General features: G+C 35.3%; 1 protein-coding gene and 1 pseudogene across 4 annotated transcripts in view; one reads left to right on the forward strand and one right to left on the reverse strand.

Annotated features, from left to right (window-relative positions):
- PTPRC (protein tyrosine phosphatase receptor type C) overlaps nucleotides 1-21,608 on the reverse strand; it is a 119,015-nt gene that overhangs the window by 64,784 nt on the left and 32,623 nt on the right. For all 4 annotated transcript variants that reach the window (XM_054479519.1, XM_054479509.2, XM_054479498.2 and 1 more), the window contains exon 3: nucleotides 324-350. In XM_054479519.1, the coding sequence (XP_054335494.1) occupies nucleotides 324-350 (27 nt within the window). The remainder of the gene's footprint in view (nucleotides 1-323; nucleotides 351-21,608) is intronic.
- Nucleotides 3,102-13,588, forward strand: LOC129011054 (phosphatidylethanolamine-binding protein 1-like; annotated as a pseudogene).

Below are 21,608 nucleotides of genomic sequence, written 5' to 3' on the forward strand. Positions count from 1 at the left end.
ATCTAATTTAAATGCATTTTTTTGTAGTCTTAAAATATTAAAAGAGAGTAGAAACCTGTTGTGTGATTTACTGTCAAGTTTGGGAAAAGTTACTATTTACACACAAAATATATATACAAATTTAATAATATGTTTAGGTAGTTATTAAACTCTATAATGTATAAGCAGAAAGTTTAAGAACAAGTGAATGTCAAGAATCATTCATGATTATAAAATTTATTCTTAAAAATAATTTCAGTGTTAATAATAGAAAATTGTAGTTAAATATATAAACTTTGCAACAAGAAAATAAAATTAGTAAAAATGCAAATATTAATTCTTACCAGTGGGGGAAGGTGCTGGGCTTTGCCCTGCAAAGAAGAAACAAAAATCTCTTAGAAAATTTCAAATTTCATTCATATTCATGTAAACATATATTAGATTTTTATATGTACCTCAAGTCTATGATAGAACATTCACCAAGTGGCAATTTTCAGTAGCTTTTACCCTAATGAAACTATATTTCCTCTCTTAGTATCATGTTTACAAAGCCCAAATATGTCAAAATTATGTTATTTATTTTTTGAATCCACAGGCTAAATCAGAAACATAACAGACTAAAGGATCACTATTGGGATTAATTTCAAGCCTGCAAAAGACTTTTGAAAAACTTTTGAAACATTTTTTTCCCAAATGCATTATTTATTTAGATAATGATGATTAATTGAGTACCTATTTTGTGCTAGACATTATGCCACATGTTAGGGATATAATATGACCAACATATAAAAATTCCCTGCCCTCAATGAGCTCAATTTAGTGTGAGATATAAACAAAAACAATCAATACAGTGTGATGACAGGTGAGACAGAATGTGCTAAAGGAGCACATAACAGGATCATCTTATTTATATTTCCAGGGTTGGTGGTTGGCTGGTAGAGGAGTTGATACAGAGGGTTTCTTGGATGTATTTAAGCTACAACCTAAAGGATTGCTTATAGCTAGCTTGGTCCCAGAGGAACAAGAAGCTGGGATTTATCTTACAGGCTTTAGATATCCATTAGAGGATGTCTTTAAAGGGAGGCCTAAAGGAGAAACATTTGAATTTTAGGTCAACCTTTCAGGAAATGGAAAATGGATTATTAAAGAACAAAGGTGGGGGCAGGAAAATCAGGAGACCAAAACCAAAGCAAAACAGACAGAGATGATGTTCTACATAAGAAGAGTATACCCCAAAAGAAAGGTTGGGGGAAAAGGATCTATGAAACACACAAGAATCACCAAGACTTTGTAAATCCTTGCAAGTGAGAATAAAGGAGAAAGAGTAATAAGGAAAGTATCTAGATTGATAGTTTAACATGCTAGTGAGTTGTAGTTTCACTGAACTTGAGAAGTAATAAACAGTGAGTAGAGAGAGGTGAATCGGAATTTGCTTGAGATTTCATGTGAAAATGTATAATAGCATTTGAACATAGAGGTTTGTAGCTCATGATATACATCTGCGCTGATGCTATAGATCAGCATATAGATACATTTTGCAGCTACAGAGGTGAAGGAGATCACCGAACTACATAAAAGAGAAGTGTCCAAGATAGAATCCTGAAGTTCAGTGAATATTAAGGAGAGAGCCAGCATAGGTAGTCACATTTTCCAAGTAGGAGGAAAACTGTAGCAAACAGGAATAAAGAGTAGAGGGTGTTTCGAGAAGGAAATGGTTGAAGTCAAATAATATGGGCATTCATACGCAGGATAAACATGGTGGATCAACATGGGTCAACTGGATTTATCATCTGGGTTTGGGGAAATGTTGAAAAGAGCAGCTTTCTTGGCATGATGGGAACTAGATTCAGTCTACAGTGAAGTGTAGTGTTTTCATCCCTCATCTTAGTAAATGCGTATTTAAAAGATTGTAAAGTTCTTTTCCAAATGACTGCAAACTCAGGTTTTTAAAGAGAATCAGAGATCAGATAGAAGAGTGAATTAGCTGGTACTTAAAGTGAATTTCTGCCTTTATATTTTATCTTCTGAGAACAAACTGATGTGAAAACGTTTTCTTCCTTCAGAGTTGCCATCCGAGGAGCATCACCCAGTATTCTTCAATGACATTCCCTGGCTTATTCCTTGAGGTAAAATGTATTTTTGTTATATATATTTTTATATCATTGATGGGTCATACATAATTATTAACATAATGACTTTATTATTTTCTCATTATATTTCTCTTTTTCTTAATAATTCATACTTAAATATTGTTTTTAATTGATATTGTTTGTACTTTTGTCCCTTTTCTTATCTAGTTAGCTTTTATCTTTCTGTTTCATGTAAACTATTGTTATGTTTATGTTCCCGTCAACAGCATTCCACTCTCCTTATTTGTTCTTATTTCTTTGTAAATTAAAGTCTTAGAATTGTGTTGATTTGCAAAAGAGGTAATAAGAAAAAAAATTAGTATAGCAATAACTAATAGCTCTCATGTTTGAAGTGAAAGGAAAAGTGTCCTTCATTGTTTGTGAAGAACAAAACATATCACCAAATTTAAAATATTCAAGTTGCTTTTGAGTGTGTGAACATACTTTATACAACACGTATCTCTTCTTTATCTGAGAAATACATGAGCTGTTACGTATCTAAAATTAGGTTGATATGCCCCTTCTCATGCAAGCACCTCATTCCTTGGAACTTGAAACAAGTTAATTTAGTTCACTTAGGTTCAAGAAACATACATTGTTGTGTTGGTATGCTGTTGGAGACTAGGTTCAAACATGATAAAAGCATGATCCTTGCCCTGGATAAGCTTATAACCCATAAAACACATATATCTAGTCATCTGCAAAGACATTTTAGTCATCGATACACCTGATAAAGACTAATAATCAAAATTTCTCCCATCAACATCAGCATGAATCACATAATAAGATGAGGAAGAGGAGGAGAAGAAAGAGAAGCAGCTGTAGCCAAGAGTCCTATGTATAAGAAGTTATTGATAAGTAATTGTTGGATTCTTTTAGGCATGAGTAAGTGCAAAGGAGAAATCAAACAGATCTGATGATAACAGCTTTAGGAGAAGAGCCAAGGAGCAAGCATTGTAGGCCTTGAAAAGGAGCTTGAACTTTTTCCTCAGAATGACGGAAGCCATAGGATCAGTTAATACAGAGGAGAAATCAGAAAGTAGATCTGATGACAGAGAAAAGAGGTATCTTAATGTTACCTGCACCACTAATTCCACGGACCACTATATTCTATTGTTCTGATTTACTACCTTGTTGTCACCAAAATGTGTAGCACCAACTATAGAGAGCGTTTCATAAAAGAAAATTATAATTCATCATCTGTTTACCAGAGAAATGAGAAGAAAAATGCTGGGACACTATGTGAAGCTATTGCTTTTTTAACAAAAGAACTGTGAATGCCTGAGTAAATATACTAGAACTGTTTCCAACCAGTACACTATTCATCAGACTACGTACATGTTCCATGTCTCAGAGAGATTAATAAACTTCCAAGTGGTCCAAAAGCAATAAGTTTTTTAAAAGAAATACATGATGTATAGTATTTTAATCTAACTTCTGAAAAGAAGGACAAGAGGTAAATTACCAAAATGGAGAAGACTTTTTCTAATGATTTACTTTTTTAAAGAATAATTTAGAAATGATATTTTATTGTTATTAATTGTTAATATTTATTGAGTGTTTACTGGGTGCCAGGCACTATACTAAGTCTTTTGCTTATGTTTTCTTTCTTAAGCATCACAAAAACCCTAAGAAGCTTAGGAAAGCCAAGTGTCTTGGCCAAGTTCACAAGGCCAGTCTAGTATACTTGAGCCAGACTTGAACCTGAGCCTGTCTGACTTTACAGGCCATGCTCTCACCCATCAGGCGTCCCCTTTTCCCATCAACTTGTCCTTACAGCCTTTCCTCTTCATATGAAATTTTAAGCATGAGAATTCTTTTAGAGAAGGTGTTTATTAAAAACTTATAAGCTAAGTAAAAACGCATCTTAATCATAATTTGGCTGCAAGTAAATTACCAGTAGTGCTACAAATGCTAAAATAACCTTGACCCTAAAAATAGATATGCAGATTAAATCATAATATTCTGAGTGAATGCTCTATAATGGTATAAACAAATATTAGAGAAAATCTAGAGGTGTGTCAAATTAATTTATTACAGAATATTATTTTGACAGGAAAGTCAACCAAACTACACTAATATCAAGCACAATTATTAAAATTTACAGACCTTTTCTTTAGATGTTAAGAAGTTTTTGGAGCTAGAGGACAGAATAATGGGCATACATATATATTTTTTTCTGATCTCATCATCGCTCCGTATTCAAAATTTCCTCGAATCTTTTCATCTTTAATGCAGCAAAATTTAATATCCTTGGAAAACAGTATAATATCTAAAGATCCAACATTTTCCTTTCTTCTACTTTCACGCTTACTTCCCATAAAGGCCTCTTGAATTGAATGTGTGTTTGCCTATACACTGATTTATCACTGGATATGATTCTAAATTCCTCCACTGAGTGATTTTTAGGCGACACTAAAACATTGTAATCTATGTTTTATTTCATTTTTATATACTATTTCAAATATGTGCACACACACACACACACACCCCACACCACACCATTTTATCTTTTTAAAAGAAAATTCCAAGACTTCAGCATCACTGTTTAGACTTAGTGTAAGACTCAACTTGCTTGTTCTCATGGTCATAAAATCCCTATAAACAGATTTTTAGTTTCAGTAAAACTTTTAGTCAACATGATAAATGACATAAAAATGTTTTCGTCCCTGACAAAAACACATAGAATCTATTTAAAATAAAAATTTTAAATTAAAAACTACTTTAAAATTTAAGCCAATGTCCCTAAGGAAATAAGGTAGGCACTAGAGTGATGCAACTTAAAGCAACATATCAATTTTAATAAGCCACGTGCACTAGATTACATAAATCTATTTTTCTATCTTTTTAATGTTAAAAATTTTACCAGTCTTAAAGTAGGAACACACTAAATATGACCTATATAAAATAGCTTAGTTAAAACACCTACATAACATCTAAAGGACATTCCCCGCACCCTGCCCCCCAGTCATCTAATGATTTTTACATCAACGTTAGCAGTACACTAACAAATACTTTGGTGGAGAATGCCTTTATATATTAAATAAGGTAGGCAGTAGGTGAAGGTACTTAACTATTTAGAGAAAACTATACAACCAAATATCTGCAATAATTTATTTATTCTCTATCATATTTTAATTCTTCCTAAATTACGTGAGCAATGACTTCAACTGTCTGTTGCACTTCATATGTGCAAACATTATTAAACATTACCAAAATCGTAGATAGAAGCTACTGTGCTGAATCTTCACTGATAGAAAAAAAAGACTTGATGAGATTGGTTGTGGCCAGGTGCAATGGTGCACACCTGTAATCCCTGAACTTTGGGAGGGAGAGGCAGGTGGATCGCTTGACCCAAGCAATCCAGTCTGGGCAACATGCAAAACCACGTCTCTACTTAAAATACAAAAATTATCCTGGTGGGGTGGTGCGCACCTATAGTCCCAGCCACTTGGGAGGCTAAGCCCAGGAGTGGGTGTTGAGGCTGTAGTGAGATGTGATGGTGCCACTGTACTCCAGCCTGGGTGACAGAGTGAGACCCTGACTCAAAAACAACGACAACAACAACAACAACAACAACAACAAAAGATTGGTTGTATAACATATTTAACTACTTCATGACCTATCCATTTAGACTGGAGTATATGGTTGGATATTATTGTGCTTGTCCAATGCAAAACAAATGAACTGATGTAGTTACCTAAGTTGTTTTATGTATGTAGACAGCCTTGTACTCTACCCTAATTCCTGTATTACTTAAAAGCAACAATATATTCTTAGTGGAGTCAAATAGATCTGGGAAAAGCAAATAAAATTTTTGCATAAAGTGCTTTATAACCAGTGCACAATAAATATTTAATATTTGGAGATTGTTTAATACAAATTACACTACAATATATGTAAACATTCTTTATGAACAATACTGGGAAAGTGTGGAAAATAGGTAAAGTAAAATATGTGAAATAGCAATGGAAATTAAGAGGGCACATGTGTAGGTGTGTGACAATAAAGAGAAGGTATCACTATTTCTCAAAGTAAGAACTGCATTGAGCTTTCTCTCAAATTCTGTAAACACATCAAATAAATATAAAATAAACACAGTAATATATCTACTGTTACACATATTACAGTTACTACATTCTACACTTTGAGTTTTATCTTCTAGGGATGAAATTTTCTACATTTTTTAAAACTTAAATGTCTTGTGTTTTCATTATTTAGTCAAAGGAGTATTTAATAATATTTCAGTAGGTGGCACCATAGCACTAAAAATCTGTAAATTATCTAAGAGCTCTTTTTCCCATTATAATCCTGTTGTGAATCACCAATGGAATTGACTAGATACATTAAACAGATAAAAATGTAGATAACAGAACACTTGATCTTCAAAGCTGTGTTATTCTAACACATGTATTGTTACTGAATTTACCTTTCCCAATATGTTTCTTTTACAACTCAAAATGTTTAAATGATCACAAATCAAAGTTACCTTGAAGTCACACCCCTAAGTCCCTGATCAGAGATTTCAGCAAAAACTAGGAATCAATTTGAGTGAAAATGGCATTTCAAAAGACATACTTGGGCTTTAAATACCACCCGTTCTGTTCTCCCTCCCCACTAAAAAAAAAAAAAAAAAAAAAAGTGGGATGCTATGTCCTAGGGAATTTAAACCTGTCTAGTTCTGCAAATCTGGGAAAAGTACAAGGGCAGAAGGGTAAAATAGAATAGATGAAATAAATACTTATTCTCAGCATCTGCCCTAAAATGAATGACAGCATGTTTTGAAGGTTGAGAATGCATACTTGACCTCCGTAAACATAAAGTCTGTACAAAAGTGGAAAAAAGCAAATCAAGACAAAAAATAAGGGTCAGCTAAAACATACATGTATGGCTTTCCTTTCTTAGCGATGCATGATAATAATAAAGTGCACAATAAAAATAAGAGAATTGCACTTTTCTTTACACTAGAAATCTGCGATATGGTCCACAGACAATAAATCTAACAAATCATATTAAATTATTAAGTATTTATGGAGTAAGCACTCTGGGCAGCGACAAACCAGGTAATATGATTTCAGAGAACCACAGGAAACAGTCTTTTCTACCCTCCATTAGCTTATCAGTAAATATAATAATGATAGCAACAGTTTACTGAAATGTTATGTAGCAGACACTATGCACACCTCTTTATACAATATATATGTATTTTTTTTCCTTTAAGCATCCCAGTAAGCCAATGAGTTAGCATTATTTATCCTTTTTTATAGGGAATGAAACTGGGACCTAAAAGAGTTTAGTAAATTGCTCACAGGCACACACGAGGAAGGTGCTAGATTTAAAGTAGTGTCTATTTAATAATCTTCTTATTCTTTATGTAGACTTTATGTTAAAATATTGGGTATATTAATATTATTTTTGGAATCTCATGAGTAAAGCAGTTTCTGCTTATCATCAGAAAATAATTCCAAAGATTTCTACTCAGACAGAAGCAAAGGATTTTAGTGATTATTGACATGCAGTTCATTTGATATATAAGGAAACTAAGACTCAGTGAGTTTAGTGCCTTTCTGATTTCATTCAGTCTAGTTAAGGCACATGAATTTATGAGCTCTACCAATGTCCAGATAATTTCAACATCCCTTTATTGAGGCCTTTTATTAAATACAAATGGACATCCAAGAAACACTAGACCAAAGCTTCTAATAAGAAATAAAGATAGAGCTCAAATAAACAAAAGAGGCACTTGGGAGAATGAGGCAATGCAAGGAGCAAAAGAGAGGATAACCAACTACAATTCACATTTTCAGAAATGAGAAAACATTGCACCCCTGAACAAAGAGCAAGAGGTTATAAAAAACAACATCTCAAGATCAAGAGAAGAAGTCAATAGATACTGACAAAAATCATTTTTTTTGTTCTAAAGAAACAGCACTACAATAAAAGATAACATTTAAAAATCACAAAATATCAAGGGAGGGAAGAGTCCTGGGAGCAAAAGACTGTTCTTACTTACTCTAGGCCTTACGGTACTATTTAAACTTTCAAATTATATACACACATTTTAAATAATAATGCAAATAATAAAGAAAAATATCAGTATGTAAAGCAGTATTGAGGATAAAGAAGGCAAATTTTTGGGGCCATGAGGGGAATAAAATCAAATAATTAAAAATTTTTAAAGATAGCAACCATATCTAGCTGTCTCCCAATGAATTATCGTGTCCAATATTTAAAATAATGTTTTTTGCTTGTGAATACATATGACTTTGCAAACACACACCTCAAAACCAGGAATGCATTTGTAGGTATTTTATATTTGGCTTAAAACATCATGTTATATATTTCAGGCATGTTGATTAATGAAACAATTAATGACAAAAAAATTAATAAAGGCTGCTAGATAACCATTTAAGAACCATCAGTTCTTTTTTTTTGTCTTTTTTTCTGTCTTTAACTATTCATCTACAAGTCAGGGGGAAAATTTTATTGCTTCCTGTGCAATGATGGTCAGATTGAAGTCTTTGATTTAGATTTGTGTGCCTTTAAATGTCCCATAGTCAAATTTGTTTCAGAAGTAATTCATGCTACATGCCCTTTATAAAGATATTTATAAAGTGTGTTAATATATTAAAAGCATAGAGAAATTTATGTCACTTCGTTTAGCTCAAGATCTCCTAAAGGTATTTGCCACAAACCCATTTTTTTCCCATGGACATACTATGGGACAATTGTACAATATAACTGCAATGTTTCTGAGAACATAGTTTATAAAATTCTGGCTTGTTATCAGTTATGTATATTGGTGTGTGTGTAACCAGTATTATTATCCTGAGGAAGATAAAATATCAATCCTTTATTTGTATTAATCCTGACTGGGAATTAGATTAAAGGTGCCTATTTCTGGGCTCCAACGCTGGAAAATCTGATTTAGTAGGTTTGTGGGGTAACGTGATCTGTGCACTGGTATTTTCTTAAAGCTCTGATGGTGATTATGATGGAAACAAGGGTTAAGAACAACTGAGAAAGATGCTTCCTTACCCATATTCTCTTTTTAAACATTTTCCAGAATAAGTTTATTCCCATATTAATTGTCTTTTTGCTTCTTATGAAAATGTCTGTTTTCATTTACCTAAATCCAGGGATATATACCTGATTTATGCAATATACTTCAGATAGCAAAAACCATTTAATTATATTAATCCCTTAGTAAGTGTATGTTTTTGTAGCTCTTTGCTTCCTCTAGGATAGGTTACAATCATCAATAAAGAACAAAGAATCATCAAAAGATGTTTGCATAAGTGGTGAAATCTTTTATTAGTGTATTTAGTGCTATCAACAGTGTTTACTATTTAATAAGCGGCTACTATGTGAATGGCACTGTCCTAAATACTGTTACATATTATTTTATCTAATCATTATAGAAATCCTACAAAGTAGATGGTATTCTCTTCTTTTCACAGACGAAAGCTCAAAATCATAAAAACGTGTATGCAAGGCTAAATAAAGAGCTTGTAGCAAAATGAGTCTAGATTTAAATGCAGATCTGTCTGACTGTAAAAATCCCCATGCTTGTTCAATGGCATTGCAGCTATAAGGAAAAAATATTTAATGCTAAATCCAGTATTTGTGCTAAAGAGCTACTAGGGACTCAAAAATGAGTAAATATTATATATAACCATCAAAATGGGATTCAGAGTACCACACATTAAAATGTATTGTTAAAAAGTGTAAATTGCTGGACAATGACTACAAAAGGGGTAGATTCTTATTTTTCAGAAAAACAGGGGAAGAAAAGTGAACAGGCCTATGCCTAACAAAAATGGTAGCATGAACTCGTCTGTCCTTCAGTATTTTTACCCAAATCTTTAAGGAAGGAAAAATAGTAGGACATGCTAAAAAAAGTTATGATTTTATTATGTCTGTGCTTTGAAACAAAGAAAAACAAACAAAAGCCTTTGCTGATCAACCTGTACCTTGTAAAAGAAGTGGGGTGAGGGAAAGAATAGGTAAATGAAGCTCCCCGTAGAAAATAAACAGTGCTAGGAAAGTGAGTGTCTGTGAATTTAATCTAGTTATGTAGAAACGTTTTTACACCACCAACCACAACCCTTTCTAAATGAGCCAGGAGATAAATTAAAATTGTACTATTTTTTGTGAACTAACTACAGTATAATAAAAAATTAGCAGAAAATAAATGCTAGATTATAGGGAGTCCGCCTAACAGAAACTAATCTCCCATCTCACAAACAGAATAAAATGTCCTCTGAGGCTGCACAAAAGCCTCCCACTCCTAAAGCTGAGGATAATAAAAGCAAAGGCTGATAAATGCACTGCTTATTTCTTCTTATTTCCCTTTAATGAAAACTCTGAACAGAAACACTTGGTTTACTTTCAAAATCATTAAAGGAACCCAGGCATAACGGGAAAAGCTACACTTTCAAATAGAAGAGGTTTTCAATGTGTTGTTCTCATAAGACTGCTGTTTGCACAGCTAAAAGCTAACAGCAGTGTCTTTACTGCTCTTGTGGTTTCTTCTCTTCGGTGTACTTCTGTTTTTCTTATTCTGAGTCTTTATAGGAAAGGAAGAGGCGCAGCTCATGCGGTTAAGCACACAGGCGCTACCAAATGGTGCAATAGGTTGCCATAGCACCAGCATAATCAGCCCTATCTCGGGGTTAAAACCACAACTTCTCTAGTTGATGCTGAAGCTGCCTGACTATACATTTAACTGCTACAAAATGCTGAATTTCAGATTGATTTGTATTTGCTTCAATAAAAATGTATTTCAAAAGTAAGGTTAGTTTTATTATGTGATTTATTTCAGAAGCACTTCATTTTGAAAAGCACTCACAAATGATATTTTAATGACAAAAATAAGTTGAACCTAATCTTATATTTAAAAACATAAAAAGTCACCGTTGATTTGGCCAGCAATTAAACTTTATTAATTCATTACATTATGCAACTTGGAGAAAATAGATCACAAAGAAAAAAGTAGACAAAGTGTTTATTTGTAAATAGAACTCACATTCCTTTACCACTAGATAATGAAATGATAAAATATAGTCTCGGCAAGGATATTTCCTGTTTGTTCAGCAACATTATCATCACATATGAAATACGACCCTACCAGTAGGAAACATCATACTGCATGCACCCTTTGCAAGCAAATGCACTGAACTAAGTTGAATGGCTTCCTAAATACACACTTGATAGTCTCATGAAAGATAATGCATGAAAAAACAGACATATGTAGAAACATTTTGCTGCCTTGTCACATTCTCTGATACCCTGCAGCTCTAGTTGGTAACCATTTTCCATGCTGTGTATTCCTATCAATTGTCTTATGTTTTGACTAAATAATAATTTCATAAAAAAGAAAATATTAAAATAATACATTAACATTCGTAAATAATAAATCCTGAAAAGGATCATGAGATCCTTTTCATTTAACTTCTTTGGGAAAATTCATATCGGGCCAGCTCTTCATCCCTTTGTACATCAGAAAATGGTTTCTCTATCTTTAGTAAAAAAGGAACATTTACCGAATACCTACTATTTGATACACTGTCTTATACAATCCTCATAATATCTCTATGTGATAAGCATTAATATTCTTGTTTTATAAAGGACAAAAGGAAGACACAGCTGGTTTAAATATATTGCTTCGAATATAGAGTAACAGCGTAAAAACTCAATCCCAGGTCTACTAGAATCCAAAGCTCCTGCATTTTCTCCTAACTCCATAATGCTGCCTCCTGGGAATAGAGGATTCAGCGCATCCATTTCACATCATTCTCCTGAATTTCGGTACACAGTCCTTGAATTCCTCCTATCTGTGGTCTGTGGCTTCCTTTTCCTTTCCATTGCCTTTACCCTGGTCCAGGTACTTATCATGTCCTATTTCAATAATGTTTATACTCATTTTCTAAACTGACAACTTCCTCCATCCCTTCCCCATGCATGCTAGATACTGCCACATTGATCTGCTTGTAAAATGCACTGATGTGTCTCTTTCCTGTTAAAATATTTTAGTAGGAGATTCCAAACTCTTTACTATTCACTTTACATCAATTCCTCTGAACTTTATATAACTTTACATCATTCCTCTTCAGTTAAAAGGAGATTGTTGCATCTATTTTCTTTTGTTTTCTGAGAGAGTTTTGCTCTGTGGCCCAGGCTGGAGTGCCGTGGCACTATCTCAGCTCACTGCAACCTCCGCCTCCCGGGTTCACGCGGTTCTCCTGCCTCAGCCTCCTGAGTATATAGGATTACAAGCATGCGCCACCACACCCGGCTAATATTTGTATTTTTAGTACAGAGGGGGCTTCACCATGTTGTCCAGGCTGGTCTCGAACTCCCGTCCTTAGGTAATCCGCCTGCCTTGGCCTCCCAATGTTGTGGCTATTAAACAAGACAGTTTGTGAGGCCTTTAGGAATATTTTTAAAATCCTATAAATGAGCCCCGGCTTCCCTGGCTAGTTTTCAGAGGCTGCCAAGTCGCCGCTGCGCCCGCGCCTTGCCTAGTGGCACTCCCAGCTGCGCGCTCCGTTCTTGCGCAGCCATGCCAAGGACCTCAGCAAGCGGTCCAGGCCCTTGAGCCTGCAGGAAGTGGACGGGCAGCCGCAGCACTCGCTGCATGTCACCTACGCCAGGGCGGCGGTGGACGAGCTGGGCAAAGTGCTGACACCCACCTAGGTTAACAGACCCACCAGCATTTCATGGGATGATCTTGATTCAAGGAAACTCTACACCTTGGTCCTAACAGACCCGGATGCTCCCGGCAGGAAGAAGCCCCAGTACAGTGAATGGCGTCATTTCCTGGTGGTCAACATGAAGGGTAATGACGTTAGCAGTGGCCCAGTCCTCTCCATTACGTGGGCTCGGGCCTCCAGAGGGCACAGGTCTCCACCGCTATGTCTGGCTGGTTTACAAACAGGACTGGCTGCTGAAGTGTGACGAGCTCCTGGATCTGGAGGCCACAGTGGCAAATTCAAAATGGCATCCTTCTGTCAAAAGTTCGAGCTTGGCTGGGCAAGGTGGCTCACTCCTGTAATCCCAGCACTTTGGGAGGCTGGGGCGGGTGGATCATGGGGGCGGGTGGATCACGGGGGCGGGTGGATCACGAGATCAGGAAATCAGGACCATGCTGGCCAACGTGGTAAAACCCAGTCTCCACTAAAAATACAAAAAAAAAAAAAAAAAAAAAAAAATAGCTGGGCGTGGTGGCACGGCCTGAAGTCCCAGCTACTCGGGAGGCTGAGGCAGGAGAATTGCTTGAACCCGGGAGGCGCAGGTTGCAGTGAGGCGAGATCAGGCCACTGCACGCCAGCCTGGCGACAAGGCGAGACTCCGTCTCAAAAAAAAAAAAAAAAAAAAAATATGAGCACGTGCTCGTGGCCCCAGTGGCCAGAAAGCATTACCAGGCTGAGTGGGATGACTATGTGCCCAAACTGCACGAGCAGCTGTCTGGGAAGTAGGGGGCAGCTCAGGGACCTGAACTGTCCCAGAGGCCCCAAGCCGTGTTCTCCAGTTCAGTGTTGCATGTATAATAGATTTCTCCTCTTCCGGCTCCCCTTTGCACAGGCAAGACCTGAGCAGTCAGATGGTTTAGGGTAACTTTTCCTGCTGCCTGGCCTTTATAATTCTAGTCACTCACTCACTCTGGTTTATGTTTTGATCAAATTGGAACTCTATTTTCAGGAATATTCTGGTCTGTGATGGGGTCATCAAATTAATATGAAAATAGCAATCCAGAGTTTAAAGAAGAAAAAATTGGGGGGAAAAAAGACCAGGCCTACAGTAATACAGCAAAACATCAAAGAATCTTTAAGGGAGGTTACAAAAAAAAAAAAAAAAGGAAAAGAAAAAGGATTGGTCGCCTCTCTGCCTTTGTGATCCTGATACCAGAATTGTACGCAGCGTGTTTTTATGGTGCTGTCGCTCACCTAGACAACCAGAGGCTGGCTGGCATGGAGGCTAAACCCCAACACGGTGCATCTCAGATGCCTTAATAGGCGTCAGTATCTCGCTCTGGTCCCTTTAAAAAGCAATCCTGGGAAAAGCATTAGGGAGAGTGGCTTTGCTTTTGTTGGGGCATGGCCATCTAGACCGGCAGCAGTGCTCATTGACAGCTTATTAGGAATCCTTACAACTGTGGTTGTTAAATTGATAGCTCTTCATGGGGGTAAGAAAAGCTGATCTGGAGTTGCTGAATGTTGGGTTAATTCTGCTGTTTGCTTATAATTGAATAAAAATAGAAACGTTGAGTGAACAGCATCAAAAAGTTCTATAAATGGTAGTAATTACTGTTATTGTTACCACCATCTGGATTATCACCTACAGTCATTCTGACTTTTTAATTTGATTTGTCCTGCTTAAAGGCACTGGTGAAATCAGCATCCCTTGTATCCTACACAGTAGTTAGTTTATAGAAGAACAATAAACATTTTTGGATTTACTCTTGCTATAGTTTGTGCCTATGGTTCCACAGTAAAAATACTTTGAGCAATATAATTTTGAAACTCACTGTAAGATATGTGTAATTTCTCATTTCATAAGATGGTATTGCATTTCCTCTTGGCGTTTTCATGTGCTTTCGAATTTTCATATGTATCTATATTTATGTTCATGCAATAAAGAACAAAATGTAAAACTGTACCTGGAAATATACATCCCTATGTGAAAAAAAAAAAAAAAAGCTGGACTTTATATTGTCCTCGGAATGACCTAGTTTTGAATCCTAGCTCAGCCAACTAAGGTCTTGTACAGGTTAAATGATATTTGCGAGGCTTAGTCTCCTTGTTTTTAGAGCCATAATCATTAAATCTAGTTTATATATGAGTTGATATGAGGATTAGACAAAGTAATACATGCAAGAGGCTTTGTAAAATGGATAGCAGCTTGTGAGTAGCTGAGAAAAATTTGAATCCACACAGTATTGTTTAAATTATTTTGATCATACTATAGCCACATTACAATGTGTAAGTGGAATAGTTTCCTACTTTCTATGGAAGCAGGGAGGAAGAATGCTTACCCTATTCTTAGGGTAATCATGGAAGACTCCCCCAAAATAAGCAATGTCTGAGTTAAAAGGGATATGTTTGAGTTAGGTAGGAAAGGAAGATGATGAGTCTTTTAGAAAAAAAAAAAAAAAAAAGCAATGTGGCCCAACATTGAGAATCTAGTACATTTCAGAAACTAAAAGTTGTTCTTCCTGGCTGAAAAGCAAGATGTAAGGTAGAGGGGTGCTAGAAATCTTTCTGGAAAATAAATGTGACGCTGATAATGAAGGCCCTCTCTTACAAACTGAGAAGTTTTAACATTATCCTCAGGTGACAGGAATTATTATAGAGCTTTCAGTAGGTGATTAATCCCATTTGTGGAATGCAGAGTGGAACTTAGGAATGCAAGGTTGGAGATGAGGCTATGTATTAGCAAGCTGTAAAGTGCTTTTAGAATTTAAAATGGATAGCAGGCCCACGGGTAATGTTGGATAAATGTTCATTACAGTTAACACCAGTCTATCCTTCTGCTTTTTTCACTCAATGACCATCAGTGGTAGTAATTTTCAAAAGAGATTCAGAAATCCAGTTATAGATAAAACTAATTTAAGAGGTTATGAGGGTTGAGCCATCCATTCTTTGAATTGGGACAGAAAATCTTATTTTATTGTTAATTATGAATAGGGTAAGAATCTAAATATGCCCACCCTCTTGACCTTGATTTCTGACTTCTACATAAATCTTCTATGATTATGCAACTTATACTGAGCAAAGAATAAAAGAAATCTGAGTTAATGTTCCCAGATTACAGTATTTAGTGTGCCCCTTAAGTTGAATATGCTTATCTCATTCAATGCTGCACTTTATCATATTCTTTTTGCACTTCCCCTTGTTCCTTGGAGGAATTTAAAGAAATGTTATCAAAAGCAAGGCTTATGAGTGACCGACTCTCAAAAAGATACCAACTCAAAGTAAAGATACCCACTCTCAAGAAGTAATTTTCCAACGACCTGTCACCTGTGATTCTATCTCTGTGCAAGGCAATGGGAATGACTACTCCCCCTCCCCTGGGTTCTGAATGCCAGCCCTCACTTCACTAAACAGCTCAGAACAAATCCAGAGCCATCCAAGTCTCAGAAACCCAGTTTCTTGGCATTCATCCAGAAAAGTACTTCAGAAACCCCTCACTGACTGATACAGATCTACCATCTGTTTCTTAAGTTTAACAATTGTACAAAGAAAGTTTTTCACAGTTGGATGAAAAAAAGACATGGTCTCTTTCAAGTTCGTATTCAATTTACTATTCCTCCTGTTGATTGGCTGATTCCCAAATGTCAAAAGAACACCTAATGCTTATGTTGAATCTATGCTAAACTAGTCACCATTTTAAAACTCAGAAGCATGGTTCCTAAAGAGCTTGTGGTGTCAGTACTACCTTGGGCATTCATACAGCACATTAATACTCCGTGTACTGAATTAAATAAAACTGGCTTGACTTAGTTATTAAAACAACAACAACTTTTACAAGTCTTTTAGCACATTTGGAGAGTAGGTCTAAGTGAAATTATTCATTATTGGTCTGGTTTTCCTTTCAAACATTTATTTTACTGAGTTTTAAACTTAATGCAAACATTTTAATTCCAGATAGCATCCAGAGCTTCGATCTTGAGGTACAGTCTAAGGTAGCAATGATATTTCGGTCTTTGACACAGTTCTACAATAATGCTTCCAGTATTCTCTAGTTATCTTTTTAAATGAAATTAGTAGATACAACAGAAATTACTTATCCATTCCGAGAATATAGCCCCTGACCTGATAAAGCTAGATATTAAGGAAAAAGATGGTTGCCTTTCTTTTATAATGAGAAACTCTTCCAGGGAAAGTTGACTTTATGTTTTCAAGTGATCAGTTTACCGGCATACTTTTATAATTCATACCCAATTTATAGAGATATAAAAATAGTCTTATGTCTCATGTATGATGAAATTCAGTTCTTGACACAGTATGTCATTTCATGTCATAAAATAAAGAGCACATTTGGGTTGATCATTCTATGGGAAACCTTAGGGAAGGCTTATAAATTTATCACTTTTTGCATTATTTTGTCTCTTCATGATAATTTAATCCAATCAAACCTAGTCAGGGGGAAGATCAAGCTAAAATTAGATGGATTCTTATTATTAATGAGATATTATCATTGGCATATGCTTTTTAAAAGAATAAAAGCTAAATATTAGTAATGAAGTAAAGATAAAGCACATTTAATGAGAAAGTTTTGGGAATATTTTCTATAATAGGTACATTTTATTGTCTATTATGTCCCTCAACAAAACTATATTTTCTTTTAAATTTAGGTGTTTGCTTCTCATCAACATTAATTCCATGTTGAAAGAATACAATTACTATTCTAGTAAAATGTTTAGAACTGAGAAAAATAGAGTCATTTTTTTCTTTCAAATTCTTAAAATCAGGACTTTGGATCAAATAAACTTTTTAGTTAGGTGAAATTCACATGCTATTTTACTGTGAGTAACATCTCAGAGGATCATGAAACTAACAGAGGCAATGAGCAGTCTCCAAAAGAAAAAAGACAGAAAACCATCACAAATCCTAGGGGACTAAAGATACATAAGAAATAAGTGCAACATGAGGTCCTAGATTGGATGCTGTAGCAGGAAAAGAACAATATTGGAAAAATGGGCAAAATTCAAATGAAGGCTGTAATTTGGTTAATAGCATTGTACCCGTGGTTACTTCTTAGTTTTAACAAATGTACCCTTGGCAAATGTTAATATTAGAGGAAGCCAAATGAAGAGCAAATGGGGACTTTCCTTACTATCTTTGCAACTTTTCTGTAAATCTAAAATTATTCCCAAATTGAAAGCTTATTTTTAAAAGGTTTGTTTGTAACTAGTTCAGAGAAAGATGAAGCAAAGCATAGCATAGATTCATTTTCTTTCATTTTTAAATTGAGTGTTTTTGTGACTGGGACATTTTCATACCACATCTTATAAATGTTTGCAATCATAGCCCCAGTTATTATATTATAATTATATGTTATTATATATGTTATATATTATGTTATATATATAAAATATATATGCTATATATATTAAATATGTTATTATTGTACAGTCATAATGCAGATAGTGAAGGCTACCATTACTAAAAAGACAATGTTATCCATCCTGACATTGTAAAATTGTAAAATTGTAAATTTACACAATTGTAAAATTTCACATTAAAAAAATATAATAAAGCTTACCTGCCTATCTACTTAATACTTGAAACTGCTTTATAAAATTCTCACTCACTAGTTGTGAATTTATTGTTAAATGCCTTCATTGGACATGATCTCATGAGTCTTTGTGACTGGACAGCATTCCTTATCCAACTGAAGTGATGAGCATGAGCCACTGCTCCAAGTGTCGTAAAAAGGAGACATGACCTCTAAGCCAAAGAGGCTGGGTCATTCTACTGCATATGAGGAACAAATGCAACTACAACAAAGGTCTTCATTTTAAGAAGATAGATCTGGATTTAGTCAAAATATGTAAGATAATTTGTTTGGAAAACTTTTTGATTGCTGCTTTATGCTGTACAAAATGAACAACAAAAGTCTACTAAGAAGAAGCTTGTTTTTATGGTTTTTAGCCTCTAGATGCATATATAATTCATCCATATGGCAAAAATCATTACATTAAAACAATTTTGGGAGAGAAGTACATTATTAATACTTCAAAATTTCAATTTCTTAAATTTAGATTAACTTTCTACAACATACAAAGTTAAGAAAAAAAAATCAGAAACCAAAAGGCTTATTCTACCGCATTTCTTGGGAAATTGTTTCACTTTGAGAATGTATGATTCTTTAGTCATTAATCACACCTTCTTTATTTTTCTAAAAGATTGTTTTACATAGTATCACTGGAGGAGCAGTAAAAATGTACTCTTCCATTTTTCTGAATAGTGAACTGATTATGCCTCTGTAATGGAAATAACCAAAATAATATATTTGAATGTATTGAAAATAAACACTTTCCTCTTCATTTGCTCAATAAATATTTTCAAATGACCATTATTTGACTGAGCATGTACACAGCACTTATTATGTATCATGCGTTATACTAGGTTACATATATGTAGTATACCATATACATTAGCTTCCTCAATCATTGTAATAATATGAAGTATGTATAATTATTACCTCTATTTTAGAGACAAAGAAAGCACAATAAGGCACAATAAATAACTTGTTTGAGATCATTCAGCTTGTGAGTAGCTGAGAAAAATTTGAATCCACACAGTATTGTTTAATTGTTTTGATCAAACTATAGCCACATTACAATGAGTAAGTGCAATATTTTCCTACTTTCTATGGAAGCAGGGAGGAAGAATGCCTACCCTATTCTTAGGGTAATCATGGAAGACTTCCCCAAAATAAGTAATGTCTAAGTTAAGAGGGATATGTTTGAGTTAGGTGGGAAAGGAAGATGATGAGTCTTTTAGAAAAAAAAAAAAACAATGTGGCCCAACATTGAGAATCTAGTACATTTCAGAAAGTAAAAGTTGTTCTTTCTGGCTGAAAAGCAAGATGTAAGGTAGAGGGGTACTAGACATCTTTCTGGAAAATAAATGTGACGCTGATAATGAAGGCCCTCTCTTACAAACTGAGAAGTTTTAACAATATCCTCAGGTGATAGGAATTATTATATAGAGCTTTCAGTAGGTGATTAATCCCATTTGTGGAATGCAGAGTGGAACTTAGGAATGCAAGGTTGGAGATGAGGCTATGTATTAGCAGGCTATAAAATGCTTTTAGAATACAGTTAAAATGGTGCCGGGCACGGTGGCTTGTAATCCCAGCACTTTGGGTGGCCAAGATGGGTAGATCACCTGAGATCAGGAATTCTAGACTAGCCCGGCCAACATGGTGAAACCCCATCTCTACTAAAAATGCAGAAAAAATACAAAAAAAATTAGCCGGGTGTGGTGGCTTGCCCCTGTAATCCCAGCTACTTGGGAGACTGAGACAGGAGAATCGCTTGAACCCTGGAGGTGGAGGTTGCAGGGAGCCCAGATGGCGCCTCTGCACTCCAGCCTGGGCAACAGAGCAAGACTCCATATTAAACAAAACCAAACCAAACAAAAAAGAACAGTTAAAATGGTTTCAGCTACAACTAACAGAAAAAAAAGGAACTCGAACAGAGTAAACAGTAAGGAATTTATTATCTTATAAAACAGAATTAGCTCAATGGTTTGTTGATGGTATCGGGACCCAGATTCCTTCCATATTTTTGCTCTGACATCCACAGGGTGTGGGCCTAACTACCCCACTGGTCTCAAAAAGACTAGGTGCCACATTCTCATCAAATATGAACCAGAGACAGGAGAGGGGTATTGTTTCCTTTTGTCTCTTTTAAGAGTGAGGAAAAAGCTTCCCTAAAACTCCTTCACATTTCATTGGTCTTAATTGCAGCACTATCAAAGGGAATGCAGTTACTGTGCTTCACTTTGACCAACCCGGATGTAACTTTAGGTTACAGGAAAACAGCAAAATCCAATGGAATTTTAAGTCATATGGAAAGGCATGAACTGCTAAATAATTAAATACTTAACAAAATAATTTTAATGAAGGTCTCATTAGCAAGAAAAATGCAGAGATATGGATGATAACAATCTCAGAGACTACTGCAGAAATGTGAGTGGCCCAAATCAAAGCTGTGGCAATGGAAGCAGAGGTGAATATTTTAAGACATGACGAATACAGACTTCCTAGCATGTTCTTTGTCAGTCAGTGCTGAGTTAAGGGAAAAGGAGAATATGTCCTAGGTTATATTGGCTCAGGCAAGTGTATGGAAGCTGATATAATTCACCAATACAGGAAATATAACAGCAAGGCAAGCTTACAAGAGAAGTTTTTGAGTTCAATAATGTTGAATTTGAGATACCAGTGGGATACTAGTTGGAAGTGTCTAGTACATAGTTGGAGAAATTGGTCTTTAATGCAAAAAAGACAGCAGAACTGGAGATATAGATGTAGAAGTCGCAAATTTATAAAAGACAAATTAAGCAATGGGAGCAGTTGATTTCACCCTAAATGATAGCATCACAGTAGAGGAGACAAAGTTCTAGAATGGAATACATACCAACACCAACATGTAACAAGGGAATAGAGAAAGAGGAGCCAGAGGGCTGAGATAAATAAGAGAACTAGAAGGTAGTTTCATGTTTCATGAAAATTAGGGGAGGACAGAGTTTTGAAAAGAAGGAAGTTGTCAATAGCGTTAAATGCCTCTGAGAGGTGAAGTGTAATAAATGCTCTAGCTTCGTCCATTGGGTTTAATTTATTGGAAACGGGGAGGGTGAGGGGGGTGATACTGGTGTATGCATGGAAGTTGTTTTGGTGGTGTGCTGGGAGAACTAGCAAGAAAGCAGTAAATGGGTTAGTGGAAAGTGAGAGTGTAGACTGGGAGGCTAGAAAATTTTTTTTTTT

This window comes from Pongo pygmaeus, chromosome 1 (genome assembly GCF_028885625.2).
Source record: "Pongo pygmaeus isolate AG05252 chromosome 1, NHGRI_mPonPyg2-v2.0_pri, whole genome shotgun sequence".
NCBI classification, from domain to species: domain Eukaryota; kingdom Metazoa; phylum Chordata; class Mammalia; order Primates; family Hominidae; genus Pongo; species Pongo pygmaeus.